General features: G+C 48.6%; 2 protein-coding genes across 2 annotated transcripts; both read right to left on the bottom strand.

Annotated features, from left to right (window-relative positions):
* Nucleotides 1-487: 487 nt before the first annotated feature.
* On the bottom strand, nt 488-691 carry CkaCkLH20_13025 (uncharacterized protein; the record flags this gene model as incomplete). The annotated part of the gene is made up of 1 exon (XM_038895736.1): nt 488-691. One exon carries the CDS (start codon nt 689-691, stop codon nt 488-490), a length of 204 nt encoding a protein of 67 aa, XP_038738948.1.
* Nucleotides 692-907: 216 nt separating this feature from the next.
* On the bottom strand, nt 908-15,307 carry CkaCkLH20_13024 (uncharacterized protein; the record flags this gene model as incomplete). The annotated part of the gene is made up of 4 exons (XM_038895735.1): nt 908-1,214; nt 1,286-1,646; nt 14,919-14,976; nt 15,035-15,307. The coding sequence occupies 4 exons, from the start codon at nt 15,305-15,307 to the stop codon at nt 908-910; spliced, it is 999 nt and encodes a 332-aa protein (XP_038738947.1).
* Between the last annotated feature and the right edge of the window lie 382 nt (nt 15,308-15,689).

Genomic DNA, 15,689 nt, shown 5'->3' with positions numbered 1-15,689 from the left:
CTCTTCAGGGACCAGGCCAAGATCAACACCCGGCCGCGCTCCTGCTGACGAATGGAGTCGTCGGCAGCAGAAAGAGCGAGGAGGAGAGGGTGGGCTGATGGGAGAGGCGAGGCAGCGTATGAGGATCCTTGCGGCGGCCATTGGGATTGAGCGGCGGTTGGCGGTCACCTCCGTGGTGCTTGCCGTATCTAAGCATGGGATCACGGCGATCCAGAATCTGTATCGTCTTGCCGGTGTGAAGTATTCTGGATGATCCGTGTGTTTGCATGTGTGTCTGTTGTCTTCACCACGTTTGAACTTCAAAGTCTTGTTAGAAAAGGGTTGTCGGCTAGAAAAACAAGCTCCCGATAAGGCTCGGTGTCTTACCTAGTCCGCTGCCATTCTTCCGCCGACCGGGCACGTATCGTCGCCGCAGCTGCGGGCAGAATAATCTCACTCATACGTAGGGACGCTCCTGGTTGTACTCCGTATGCCACCGACTCCAGAATCAGATCAGTCCCTCGGGTGTGCGGGCGCTGTCGTTCTTGCTCTCGATGTCGGCCATGACGGCCACGAAGTTGATTCGCCTCATCTTGGTCGCCAGGTTGCGGTCGTCAGACTTCATCCAGATCCACCGGTAGGCGAATACCATGTCGACGGCGATGATGGGCCGCCTGGGACAGGGTTGCTGCAGACTCGGACACGATGGCATTGCCGCCGGCGCTGTTGCTGCCACGGTCAATGAGCGGCGAATTGTGTGCGACCACATCGCGGAGCACGAGAACTGCCGAGCAAGCCCGGTCCCGCATGCCAGCCGCGATGGAGCGTGGGAATGGAGTGACGCAATGGATCCGTGCGATGCCGTATTCTGAGGGGTTGTCAAGAAGCGAGCGCACCGTTCGTCAAGCGCTGCGTTTGGGGTTACTGGCTAGGCACCAACGGCAACAGTGTGGTTGATTCGCGGGATGAAGTCAGAGAGCAGAGCGTCCGCTTCGTCAAGGACGGCCGCGTAGAGAACCAGCACTTGTTCCCGAGAGAGACTCGCGCGTCTGTGGCCGTGGTGATCAGGCGAGGCCTTTTCGGGAAAGTCGAGGTTGGCTGTCACCAGCGAAGTCCTAGCCATTTCCAAAGGCTCTGAAGGGCGTAATTGACTCCATTCTTCTCGTTTGAGCCAGTTGGAGAAGTGGCCAAAGGCTTGACCGCGGCGGTGTGGGTGCAGGCAGAGGCGACCGCCGCTCGCTTCGCACAGTCATGTACGCTGCCCATCATGAAATCAGCATTCTTCGTAAGTTCTGCCAGGTCTGACCTGGCGGGTGTGGCGGGTGTGGTCTCTGATGGATCGTCCCTGACTAAGACTGTGACGTTGAGTTCGTGTTCTCGGACCTCGACGAGCCCCAGTAAGCACGAGCTGGAACGAAGGGACGCTTCCGAAGACCAGTTCTTCGGGATGGCTCGGATCTTGCCGTTGGAAATCGCTAGACAGTAGAGGACCCTGGATAGCTGTTTCTGAAGCGCGGAGAGGGATGGGATGGTTTTGTCGCTATTTTTCAGATCGTCCTCGGCGGAGTCGGAGCGGGGGTCGACGGACGGTTGAAGGCGGTTGAGAATGACGTCGCGTTCGATTGGGCCAAACTTGACGAGATCAAAGTGAACGAGGTAGTTGTAATCTGGGCCAGCTGTTAATGTCGATATGGGGGTGGGCTTCTCCCCAAGGATCCGAAGGAATGGCGCCGCCTCTTGGCCAGCAAAGCAGTGATCTCGTCGTCGTCGTTATCGTCGCTATGTTTTTGATGGTCATCAGCTTGGTATTCAACTCGAAATGTTGCGTCTTCGCCTCGTTTGAGGAGGAGGATGGTGGCGAGCCTTACAAGCAGTCAGCTTTACAGGCAGCGTCCCCCATCATGAACAGATTTGGAATCTGGAGACAGCAGCTTGAAGCGGACAGAGCTTGGACGCCCGGACGCGACTCCCAGCCCAATATTCATGGTCGCGTTCGCTTTTATCTCGCAAGGTGTAGGCTGATCGTCTTGGAGAAGAAATGCCAGCCAGAGTGGAAGCAGAGTCGAGGTGCCCGAGGCTCATGGCCTGGTCACGCTCGATGGATGATTGAATGGCGGCGAAAGAGTCGTCGTTGCTGTTGCTGCCATTCCATTTGTTTGGAATGTTGCTCGGGGTCATTTCCAGAGCAGCAGATTGTTTGTTCGGTGTCTGGTCGAGTGCCTCGCGTCTGGGGAGACAACGAGGTTTGCTGGGGATGCCGTGAGGACGAGACGTAAGTGTGCCATGTCGAGAGAGGGAGGCTAGGGTGTAACGCTGGAGCGAGGAGGGCTAGGTCTTCATTGTGCCGGCAAGAAGCAGAAGAAGAAAATTGCCATTCAAAGTGAATGTTGATAGGTCGCGCCACCGAGGTCGAAATAGAAAGCTCCAGCCCGGTTACCGGGCCTACACCCGACACGCCCGGGCAGCCACAAGCCCGCAACCCTGGACCAACTGGATAAATGTGTACTCGTTGGGTATGGCGAGATATCTATGACCAGATTATAAGGGTGGCTGCATTGTATTGCGCGGCGTATTTCATTTGCTGGACCAACTGGACGGAGGCGGGATAGATCCTGGGGCTTGGATAAGCCACACAGCCACTGATTGATCGGTTGCTGACTTAGCAAGCTGCCAGCTGCCGCCGCCTAATCCGCCGGGACCAAATTCACTGGTCACACCTCATCGCCTGCTGTGACCAATTGTTTTGGTCACACCTCAGTGTCTACAGTCGGCCACTCAAACCAGCAGGCGGCAAAAGTCATTAGTTGCTGAAAATGGGTAGGTGGGGATATTTTGCAGCCGTGAAAAATATGCAGCCACAGCCGGGGTCTGGATTCCCGACAAAATATCGAAATCTGGCTGGTCCTGTCTCTAGTTAGTTTGGAGGCGATCGAGTCGCATCAAGATAATTTTAGAGAGCCTGCGTCGCTGTTTATCTATTTTGCAAGCGTTCACGTCTCCTGCAGACTCATGTGTCGATTGAATCTTCCAAGAAACAGCAGCAAACGGCATGAAAAACGGCCGGTGGTTCTAGGTTGCTCGCACGTATTCTTATTAGACGCTGGGACGAGATCCTTCGATTATGAAACTCGGTGGGTGAGTATTTGCATTGGAGGCTTGGTGCGATGGGGAGCTGGATTCGTTCCCGTGCAAACGCCTGCGCCAGCTGGTGTGTCTGTGGATGTCTTCGCATTTGACGTCCGATGAGAACCGGAAGACGAGCAGTCGCTTTGTACATCACCAAAACAGAGGTAGAACAGGCTGCATACCTTTAGACGCCGAGAGTATTTCCCCACCAACTCTCAAAAACTCCCGTCGAGCGGCATCACAGCCCCACGTTTCCTTTAATGTTCTCAATGACTCCTCGACAGTTCTCAATATCTTTTGATATCCTTTAATACCCTTTAGTGCCACTTAATACTGCTTAATACCCCTTAATGGTCAATTAATGCCACTATGTTGACGTCCTATTGGCTGACAGGGCCGTTCTCACAATTGCGATACTTCAGCCTAGTGCGATATCCTTCTTTGCCTTAGCACTACATCGTCCAATATCGCCAATAGCGCTAGCGCCTTGTGCTTATCTCAATGGCCGCTGAGTGGAAGACATCGTTGCCTGCAAGTCAAAATCAGCAGCGTCGACTTCGTTATGCCTGGAGCTTGTTTGGACTTGGCTCACTTAGTGTAGTGAAGCTCTCGTGCTTCGATCTCCATCTCTCTTGTGCATGTCGGCAGCGAACAGCCGTGGTCCTTGAACAAGCTTCAGTGAATGATGTGAGGATGCATCCAGGGGGCAGGAGACATGTGTAGCGTGGTCATCGTGAACATACCGTCCTGAGAATCGTGCCTAAGTGCTTTGCCGCCGGCGGAATTCATAACATCGCTCACATTTCGTGTTTCTGTTGAGCCACTTTAGTCACTTTCATCGCTGCAATGCTCGAAGGAAGCCGAAGTAATCTTCTCGCAGATGAAGCTCTGCGTCAAGGAAGAGCAGTCCCAAACTCCTCCTTCGGGTCGTTAAGGCCCTCAGAGCTGACGACAAACGATTTTCTCGCGCAGAGTGGTTGGAATACAAAATCGGTCCATTAAAAAAGTAGCCCCGAAGCGCTCCTAGGGCTCCTGGTACTGCTCGCGCGTGTCGCAAGCCCTAGCTTCGCGCTGTTTCACTACTCAAGCTGTCAAGGTGAGAAACTGGTCAGCTTTCGTAGTGTTTGTTCCTTCTTTTCTTCATTTGTCGCAGCGTTCTTCAGATGTATTGTATCTGCCGTAGTCCGGTTCGATGGTTTTAATGAGGGCTGGCGAGATCATACGCGACTGGGTCACGTTTGGAGGAGTTCTTCGGAATAGCTTTTCACGGCTGTTGTCCTCATATCATCTACACGGGAACGCGCAAGCAGTCTCACGGACGCTGAATACAGTGTTCATATGCGGCGCCCTTGCTGATTCTCCGAATGACCCCGTGGATTCATGGGTTTATAGTGGCCTCGAGCATCATCATCGACTTTCATGATGCAAGGCGTTCATCAACTGTGAGAGCAGGAAAAGATGGCTTTGTCTTCACTTCCATCAATAACGTCGGACTCCTGATTGCGTCACACATGAGTTTTGATTTGAACGTGTCGGTAGAGGTGAATCAAAAGTACACCTGGCTCGGGTGATGATTCAGGAAGTTCGTTTTCCGATATGTTTGATGTAGTTAATTGAGATCCAGTGCTGGGTAGAGTACACTTGTATCGTGGCTTTTGTGGCTATTGCCCGCCGTATGAATTTCCTCGTGTGCTGGGATAAATCAGTCGTAAAGCGGAACTTCGACACTTGCCTCTTGTAGAATACAGGCGTCGGCGGCGGTTGCGATAATGGCTTCGATGGCGTCTTTGATAGGGGTCTACCTCGAGATTCGGGTTCATTCCATGGGCGATACGAGATCAACGGGCTTTCGAAGGTGGGTTGTCAGAGCATCCTTCGTGTTGAGTGATGGGAAGGCGCCATACAAAAGATTAGAAGGCCCTGTGGTGGTTATGATGGCAATTGAGAGCCGCGGAGTGTCGTCCGTGACGGCTACATGTTGAAAAGTCGATGTGCAGACGAGAAGGACACGCCCGCGCCAAGTTACCTGGCGATTGCTGAAAGCCCCTGCCTGATAACAAACAGCAAAACAGTTTCATGCACCCATGAGTATCCGATGTCGACAAGCAGATCAGATAGGAGATGACGACGCGGCTCGGATGTAGAGGGTTCTGGGTTCCCTGCTCGAAAACATACAGTGCCGCATCTTTCCAACAGTTACTCAGCGCCTCGAGAGCAGTTCATAGCTTCGAAATCGCGAGGAGGGCGAGGGCTTTCCGAGAAGCAACCGATGCGATCGGCAGCAAGGGCCTGCAGCAAGGGTCGGCGGCACAGGCCGACGATGCCAACAAGACAGCGACTGGCAATGGCTGTTGTAAAGCCGAGAGACAACACGTATGCTTCGGAATAGATTTCTACTTTCCGACGCAACCACCCAGAGTGTTTTCTGAGACTGGTTTGCCCGGGGCCTTTGCTTGTTTCCGTACTCTGCAGAACGGGAATAATTAGATTGCAGTCTTTCAAATCGATGCGCAGGACAGAGCAGCTAGTTGCCCCATTCCTGGCCGCCGGTCTTGCGGGTCCTGTACTTGGCCGGCCAGCGGTCGCGGTCACGGGTCTTGAGGTCGAGGTTGAGCTTGAGATTGTACAGAATAAAAGAACCGATTTTGCATGACGGTCCCATTAGGTCTGCTACAAAATTTGGCTTTTCATCTTGGGCAGCAAGTCAGTAGATGCGTGGAACCTTGTCACCTTGACTTTTGGAGCAGACGAAGTTGAGCTTGGGTATTCCGGGTTCGCACCAGCTTGTCCTCTTTTTGATGCACTCTCTGGACCCCCATCACCCGATCTAAGATCCCCAAGCGTTCTTGTTTGTGGCAACGCTGGTTATCAACAGCAGGGCTCTCATCGTTTCCTTGGCTTCAGCTGCTGATATGACGTCGCGTCCATAGTCTTGTATTGTGCCCTTCGCCAGAAGGGCGGGCGGGAGCATTCTGTCTTGTCTTGCGCCGAGAAGTCAGAGGGAGGGATCTTGGGGTTCTCCGTCTTCGGATCAAGCAAGGATTTCGTGTTACGCCGTTCCGGTCGAAAGGGCGGAGGGGGGGATATTGTCTTGCGCTGTGGAGAGACAGAGGGAGAAGTCTCGTCGTGCATTGTCGATTGTGTCGGTCTTCACGATATCAGAGGACGGCGAGAGCTGCCACGAACACAGATACCAAGTCACGGCCGCAGCGGTTAGGGTTCGACCCATTTGTTTAGAGTCTTGTGGTCGCTGCTCTTGACGCGCTGTCGTAGTCAACCGGGTCGTCAAGCTGACGAGTTTTGTTGGCTCAGAGGTTTGGACTCGGTGTCCAGCTGTTGTTGTGGGGACGCTGACAATCTCTCAGGTCTTGCTGAGGAAACGCATGGCCCTCGGTGACCGGGCGGGCGATTTCTCAAGAGAATGAATAGAAGCGGTGTAAGAAAGAGTAGGAAGCCGTCTGTATTCAGCGATGTTAGTCAACGCTTCGTGACCAGCGGTCGGCAGTCGGCACCGGGTAGTCGCATACAGCCCGTTTGTCCCTTGAGACTCGGCTTGAGTAAAAGGTTTGCGCTGGGCGATGAGTCGGTCTTGCGACGATGAAGATGAAAAGGTTTGAGGGTAGTCAGATGCAGAGTAATCCTTTGGAACGGGACATCGGAAATTGCCTTTTACATGTTGTATCCAGCGAGACAGGTGGGGATCTTCTAGATCGGTTGAAGTGGCCTTTGGCGGAATGGAGCTGTAGGAGGACAGCCATTTCGATGGGTCTTCGACCAGGGAAGATCGTGTTGCTGCTTCGTACTGCGCGCCAAATTGGCAAAGTCTCAATGGTCGATCTAGCCCTGGTGTTTGACAGACGAACCAGCATCTAGCTTTTTATGGTCGTTGCCACACCGTAGCACGACTCTCTCTTCATGTACCCGTCTTTCTTGAGTACTGAGACGCTTGTGCGGTTGAAGAGCGTGCAGCCCACCACCACGGGCCACAGAGGCCTCGCTTGCACACCACGCGAAATTTCGGGACGGCTGACAAACGGATGTGACACGCATGTGAGGTAGGGTGCGGCTTGTGTGCCTTTTGGTCTTGTTGATGCCGTGGGATCTGTAGGTTGTTTTCAGGAGTACTATATCCCGGACGTTTGGCTCTCGGTCTAAACACTTCTTTGAGGAGGTAGTGGGTCTTTGTTTCGTGTGAAATAAACAGAGGGACTTCCAATGTGGCTTTGGGCACGCTGGATATTGGCGTAAGTCCGCCAGTGCCTGATACGGCGATGCAGGAGGTGTTTGTGCAGACGATTTGAGGATGTGGACTGCTCTTGGTTGATGTTCCTCAGATGCTTGGTCGAGGCAACATTCGTCCTAGTTGGGTCTCGTTTTCCAAATACCCGAAGATGAATGCTAGCAGAACGTCGTACCAGGAGCCGGCGTGAGAGCTGTTCAGTCCCTCGTCAAGGCCAACCAAGACCCCTGGCGTTGAGCTGCTCTTGGCTCCAGAGCCATATGTCGATTTCGTCTAGGCGTCTAGGAGGTTTTCTCCCGGAAAGGACGGACTGTATCTTCCCATTCAATGCACATGCCGGAGTATGACTAAAACGACGACGATGGGGTCGATGAGTCGTGGTTCTCAGAGAAAGAGATCCTGCGAGACTTCATGGCGCAGCTGGAGGTACCGCTGGCGCCGGCTTGGACCAATTTCAACAGCATCCGCAAAGCCGATCTGGCCGCCTCGAGGCAGAAAATATCAAGCCGCGATCAATCTGTGAAGAGGAGGCTCATCAATGCTGCAAAGAAGGCTGCCAAAATAGGTAAAGAGAAGGAGGGATTTGGTGAGGCCACGTTTGGCGTTCGAGTGCGATGGGATATCGGCAACGAGGGGTGTCGACTCGGTAGCGTCATCCTTGGAGTCCTTGGACGGTTGTAGTAGTCTTCCACTGGGTATAACGAGATTTCAACTGAAGTCAGAAAAAGAAGGCTTGCTGTATCGTATTGCGCGGCAACTTGCGATGGTCGTGGTAAGTTTGTTGAAGTCGTCGGACTACTCGGTGTAGCGGGCTGGACGACGAAAAGTTAGGAGAAATCGCTAACGTCTACTTAGAAGAAGTCGCCACGGCAATCTCGCTGGCCTCGGATCACCGCGACGACTTGCTGCTGCTGACGAAGCAGCGTGCGACCATGACCAGCCGCTCGAGAAGAAGAATGGCAGCGGATGAAAGGGGAGCTTTTCTAAGACACCTCGCTTTTGGAAGCTGAAGAAAGGCCGACAAGTCGAATTATGGATTGATCGGGATGAAGAAGCTGCTGGGCGGTCCATGAAGCCTGGCAGAGTTGCTGCTTTGGTGATAACTAAGTTGCCAACGCTCCTGAGCAGTTGTGCGTGTGCCGGACTAACAGTGTCACCTCCGTTTGCAGTGACTCGGTCATTTGGTTGTGGCGGGGATGATGAGTCCTATTGATTATTGTCATATCCAGTATTGTCCTAGGCAGTATCATCCTCGGCAGTATTGTCCTAGCCAGTATCGTCCTAGCCAGTATCGTCCTAGCCAGTTTCTCACCCCGCGCTGGAAAATGTTCCCTCACAACCTATCTTGGGTTGGTCACCACGCAGACTCTTGCCACAGCCAGTAAGTATAAATGCAGAAAATAATTCATCAATGCTCTTGTTCTGTCGAAATGATCCATGTCACTGCAGGAGGGATTGCGGAGCTTCGGGCCTTGTAGGCAAACGTAGTTGAGATCGTTGGTGTCAACGCAGAAAATCTCGTCGGATCTCGACCAGCCGGTAGATGGAGAGGAAAAGGTAGTTGAGATTTGTGCAAGGATGGACTGATTTACGGTTCTGCGACCATTGAGCCCAACATAGACCAGGAGGCTTCAGGACGCAGCTTGAAGAAACAGAGGCACAGCAAATTATACACAATCAAGCGCATCCATTGCGTCTCGTGTTTCATTGTCTTGCCTACCGATACGTCTGTTTGAGGACTTAAACGAGTTCGAGTGTGGAAAGTTTCCAAATTTATGGAATATGGCTTGTGGAAAAGAGCAAAGGCAAAGGTTGATGATGAGAGGAATGATGGTGTGAACGCGCTGCCGAAAGCATGACTTTCAATTCTGGTGCGGTTGGACCAACGGTCAAGGTGGTGATGCTGGCCTTTCGCCCTGTACTTTATCTCCCGTCTGTATAGAATCTTTTGGATGAAATATGTGGCGATCACGCCTCAGAAAGCGCCCACGCAGCATGCGCCAACTGCCCAATCAAATCCCTATGCATCGAAACATTGCAGTGGGCGACGACTTCAAGCGCTGTCCTTGAGGTGACCGATGATCCCAAGGCATATGGAATTGGGAAGAAGCCGATAGCGAGGTTGCGTACACCGACACGAAAGGGCATTATCCCGCGGTTTTGAAAACGACGATGGGGACCAAGCCCTAAGCTACCCGAGCAAGAATTCCGGCGACTCTCATGAGATATCTGTAGAGAGCGAGCGACCTAAGATTAGATTTCGACACAGCAATTGAGAGCGTGGCCATCTCTCTTGGGAACTCGTCTGGAGACTAGGACGAGGAGGTAGGCTTTAACCTCAAAAGGATAGCAAATGCAATACGCTGCGCAATATAATATAGCTACCCTAATAATCTAGTTATAGATATCTCGCTATACCTAATAAGTATATATTTAATATTTAATATTTAGAAAAGTTTCTTAATAAGCAATATCCTAGGTATAATCTTTAACCCCTCTTATTAAATAATAGCGCTAACATAGGAAAGGTAACATATAAGGCCTCAATAGGACAGGGTTATCTAGCAGTACCGCACATTTAAGGAAATAGCTATAGAAGCGTCCGCTTTTAATAGTAATAGGAATTATAGTCTACGCCTTATATAGGGCCTAGCGACTAATAAGCAGTAGAGCTAGTTTCTATGCTGGATAGGGGTCTTATACCCCCATTAGACATAAGGATAAGTAAGCTAGGTTAGCCTAGACAGCTATAGACGACTAGAGATAACTAGTTTTAGATATAAGATCTAGTAGAAGTAACCGCTAGAACTAGACTCTATAGTTTTAGGAGGGCATTAAAGGTGCACAGTATTATTTATATAGTGGTTCTACTAGCTATCTACGCCCCACTTAACCCTCTTTAAGCCGTTCTTAATGCCTAATAGATATATTAAGTAAAGATAGTAAACTTCTTATAAAGGAGGCACTATTACGTATTTAACGTCTAGATAGTATATATATATTAAGGCAATAAAAGAGAATAGAAGTAATAGGAGACTAGTGAGATACTATTTAGTTTATTATATAGCTTACGCTTTATATAGCTCTTATATCTACTTAGTATAAAAAGCAATAAAATATAAAGTATTAATAGTATCTCTAACCTATATTAATATATAGTATTATATAATAATAAGTAGAATCTCTATAGCTACTAAATAGATTATTAAATAGTAATATTAATAGTAATAGCTTTAGCTAATAGAGTATTTATCTATTAAGGTTAATATATACTCTATAATATAAGTTATATTAAATAGATAATAGCTTTAGCTAATAAGGTTATTAAAAACTTTATAATATAAGTTATATTAAATAGATAATAATAAATAAAAACTAATTAAGGTTATAATAAGAGTCTTAAAGATTTATTCTTTTTATAATATTATTAACTTAAACTTATTATAATATTAAAAGTAGTAATAATAATAATAATATATATTAGTTAGCTATAATATAGAGTAAGAGACTATTTAGTTTCTATAGACTATTCCCTAACCTTTTAGTTATTATATCTCTATTAATAAGCTAATATTTTTAGACTCTTTATAAACTAAAGCTATTATTAAGAATTATAGCTTATTAGTTAACTTATTCTAAAACCCTAATAAGTTATTAAATAATAAGATCTATTAGCTTATATAGTTTAAAATATATATTCTATATAATAACTACTTTTCTAAAGAGATATATTAGCTATAAGTATCCCTTATATAAATTAATATTATAGCTAAGTTTATAAGCTTTTAGTATAAAGAATAATTTAAATATCTATTATAGATATATTTTAAATTTATTTTAAACTAAATAATAAGTTAATTAATATTAAATTAAAATATTAAAGATATTTACTAATAAAATAGAATAATAATACTTAAACTAAATTAAAAGGACTATTACTAATAATAATATAGAGGGGGTAGTAAAATAGAGGAGGTTAACTAAATAAATAGAACTTAATAGATATATTAGATTTAAAGACTTAATAATTAAATTAATTAAGTTATTATACCCTTCATTCTTCTAGTAAATATTAATAGTAGTAGTTATAAGAAGCAACTTTATAAAGATTATAGTTAGCTAGCGGCTATAACTAGTAAGATACTTAGTATATTCTTTTAAATATATACTTATTAGATATAGTAATTTTTTTATAACTAGATTATAAGGGTAGCTATATTATATTGTGCGGCTTATTACATTTGCTGCAGTTCCCACGGCATTCCGCCCTATGCTGTTAGTCGGCACACATAATAAATCATATCGCTAACTCACAAACCACAACTACTAATAGCTAAAGTCTCATCTACTAAGCCTTCCTCTAGACCTAGATAAATAGCAACGATATCTGCTTAGGGAAGACCGTCACTAGTATACTGGACACATGCATCTGATTCTCAGTCCCACTTCCTTTCTGTCATTGCTGAATTCAGATGTCGGTTATGCCGCTATTCAGCTGGCGGAGTCCGCGGACCGGAGAACGCGGACCGGACCACAACACCTAGTTTCTGCCGCTGCTGCTTAAGTCGCTTCAGTGTACTGAACAGAAAGTGCTTCTGACTCTTTGTGTGAAAAGCGGCTGGGGAATTGTCAAGAACCCAACTGAATCTTTTGGATTCCCGATAGGCGCCGAGTTCGGCCCCACATGGCGGCCGGTGTGTCCGGGGAAATAATGGGGCACCCGAAGGGTTCTGCTGCAGAGCTCGTCGTGACAGCGACACTGCAACCCCGCTAGAATTGATTTCCAGCTGTAAAGAAGTCTTAGAAGAACCTAATGAAGATAGATCTGGATAATGCAATTCCACATGCTGTTCTAGCTATGGCTGTTTTATGGGAGATATTGATTGGAAGCCGAGCAACTTGCTCGTCTGCATCCAGTTCCCACGATGGCTGCATCATTTGGAATTCAAACCGCGACGCGGACAGCTGCATTGCTGGTCGCGATGGTATCAGTGGTCTCCATAACCATATCGACGGCTGTGGTGGTCGTTTATGACCCTTTAGCCTCCTCGAAATGCAAGAACTTCCGTTGAAGAGTGGGTTTTTAGAAAGCTGTCGGTAGTCTTTGCTTACACGGCAGCAGCAGTGTCAGAATGCACCATCAACCGGCAGAGACTACGCAACTACAACGTCGGGAGGCCGCTCTCGGTGCTTTGGCGGGACTTCGACGCAGCTTTCGTAGGATTCTCTATGACTAATCGTAGGCTGCTCCGTCAACTCTGTCACGGGAAGAAGACTGTATTACAATCGTCACTCAGACTTTTAGAAGAGAAGAGTACCTTGTTGATAGTGTGAAGAGATCGCCATCATCCCAGTTGATAGGTACTCAGTAAGTATTCATACTTCAATGCCCACTTGAGCTTCCTGATCTGGTTTCCTTCGTGCTGATCTCATAGCGAGACAGTTACGTCAGTACTCACCGCTAAGAGGCAATTTAACAACTGAAATATAAAGTCTAGCAGGCTCACATACATGTAGAACATGGATAGGATTTCTCAATAAAAGTTTTACTAATGGAGGAGATGAGGTGCAAGGGAGGTCTCGATTCGCTCGCCAGACCTATTAGCAACAGCTACATCAACGGGTTTTACAAACTTACTATTAACCCTCAGCTTTGAGCTATGAAAATCTGGTTGGAAACACGTTTGCGTACTGAGAAACTATGACAGACGATGTCTATATTTATCTTATGTCTTCCGATATTTGGTGATCGTGTAGTTCTTTTATACTGAAACAGGGCATAGCGAGTTAGCAACGGGATAGTTGCGGGCTGCAGAATTATATAACAGATTTCAATATCAGCGCGGGTCTAACACTGCACGAATGAAGGATATTACTAGAGAAGTACCCGGTATAGAGAGAAAGGATATTACCAAGATGACGAGTTAACAACCTCATTTTTGTCAGATGATGGAGGAAACTGCCTTATCTAGCCGACGTCTCAGATCTCTTAACACAGGCAATAGATAATGGCTCAACTTGACTGGAGCTTTACGAGAGTTTCACGACGCTTGGTGCGGCTTGAGGTCATTTGGGCTCAAGCTCAAACCCAAGGTTGCTCCAAGGTCGCAGCTGACGGGAGCATGCGGGAACAGACGAGGGCAGGATTGGAGATGTAAGAGTTCAGATGGAATGTGGGACTTTGAGGCTGCTCCAGCACGAATGCCCTCACAAAGTTCCTCAACGCTCTCAGCGTCAGTATAGACGTCTTGAGGTCCTGTTTAGAATCCGATGAGAATGTGGTGGAAACCCGGCGTTCGGCACGAACTGGCGAGGGCGTTCGTGTTCGAATTGTCCTTGTATTCTTTAAGTCTAAACTCGTCTTTCGGTCGTGATTCTTATCCGCGTGGTTTGTTTTCTAGATCCTAAGATTGGCACGTAGCTGTCGTATATAGGCAGGAGAATGTTCAATTTGAAGTTGCAAATGAGCTAGATCATAGGTGAATGCCTCAAATCGACCCTTCATAGCAGATGGGGATCGCAACAGTATGCTACAAACAGGTAGGGGCGGAGCTGGAGGAAACGGGATTAGAGACCACGTGTAGACTCGGATTTACGCTGTCTGAAATGGTCAGGTCATCGTTGGGGGCCAATCTGGAAGCAAACTCGGGAGACAGCTGTAAGCTCATCCGGGAACCGACACCGGAGCCCATGATAGACTGTCCACATAGAGTATTTATCTCTCCGAGGCAAGACAAAACACTTGTCAGTGAAGTGAGTCAACTTAGCAGTATAATGACGCGTTTATCAATCTGTGGAGCAATAGCCATACATCTTCGTCAACACCTGTAGCATTTGCCGGTTCCTCCATCCCATTTCCTTTTGCAAATTCATTTGATATAACATGATTCCTTGTTCTCTCTCCGCTCTAGCTTCTCAAGTAATCCGGCCGGGTGTGCCCAAGCCCTTGACTGTTACACAATCAGTTACTCAGCTGCCACAACGAATGTACATGCACGCCGCACGGGGTACTATGATCCATATAAGTCATCATACGGCGGATGAAGCTCATATCTCCAAGCAGCTGAGCCCCTCTCTCCCGGTATAGGTAACCTTAAAGAGGCTGCGGGCGCATAGCCCAGCAACACAGAACGACTGCCAAGGCAAGGACAGCGGCAACAACACAGAATCAACCGCCCTTTCTTCGAGTGGAAGACTCGCTACCCGAGACTACCGTGGTTGCGTCTGATCTGGAAACCAGGCTAGCTCCCAGTTGCGTCGTGCGTGGTCTTGGCTTTATGTGGAGATCTCGGTGCGGTTGTGCTTGGCCCTTCTTCTGCATGCCATCCCTAGCACGGCGTCGAATTCGTACATAGTCCTGTTTGGGAGTCTTGTTCCCTTCTTGGGCCACGCGTCCCCCTCGATTCCGACCTCTTCTGCTGAGCGCTAACATCACCTTGGATCAGGCTCGAAGCTTGCATGTTGCCTTTAACTCGTTCGTGAGCAAGGTAGGGAGGAGTAAACGTCGCTCGGACGTGGTTTTGAGCTGGCTCGCGGCCTCGGTGGTGGGCGTTGACATGACTGCTCAACTGACGGTGGTCTTCGGAGGCTTGGTTTCGGCGTTGATCTTGAAGTAGACGATGAGAGAGACCCTGTTATCAGGCCACTGTTAGTCGGGAGGGAGAGGACAACAGGCTCGCAGATACTTACCCGAGCTTCCATTACGTCGTTCACGATGAACGTCAAGCTGGCCAACACATATCCTCGTGACCGCAGGTACTCGGACAGTTGGCGGGCGACGATGGACTGCATTCGAGCTCCATTGAACCAGATCCTCAGTGCATTGGGTTCGTGTGTGTTCCGGAAGGCAAGGATCTGACCGAACCAGTTGGCCACGAGTGCGGGGTCGGCGTTGGAAGCAGGGTAAGTCTGCGCGAAATGATTCAGAAAGCGAAGAAACTCTTGGCGCTCGAGTTGCCACATTGTGCGGTCGGGATTCAGATTCCATTCCTAAAGGAAATCTCGTTGCCCAAGGCCTTGGCTGCCGTTCAGTTGGCTGGCCATCTCGTGGATGTGGCGGCGAGCGCTGGCGGTTGCCGTCGTTGAAAGCGGAGAGTAGGCGCGCGGCAGGAGCACCAAAAGCAAGAGCGCGGAGAGGAATCGGGTGCAAAAAGAGGTAGAAAGATGAATAGACGGGATGACCGTGGAAACCGTTCGCGAAGACTGAAGATATCCCTGCTGACTGGGACGGCAGAAAAGCTTTTTGCCTGAAACCGATGAGATGGAAGGAGGAAAACCTCGGATGGTCAGCGGACTGGGTTGAGGGAGACTACCTAGGAAGTCGCTCGGGCGGGCTGCAGTGTGA

The sequence above is a fragment of the Colletotrichum karsti genome, assembly GCF_011947395.1.
Source record: "Colletotrichum karsti strain CkLH20 chromosome Unknown Scaffold70, whole genome shotgun sequence".
NCBI lineage: Eukaryota > Fungi > Ascomycota > Sordariomycetes > Glomerellales > Glomerellaceae > Colletotrichum > Colletotrichum karsti.
Note: the sequence above shows the minus strand (reverse complement) of the source record. Positions and strands in the feature narration are given on the sequence as shown.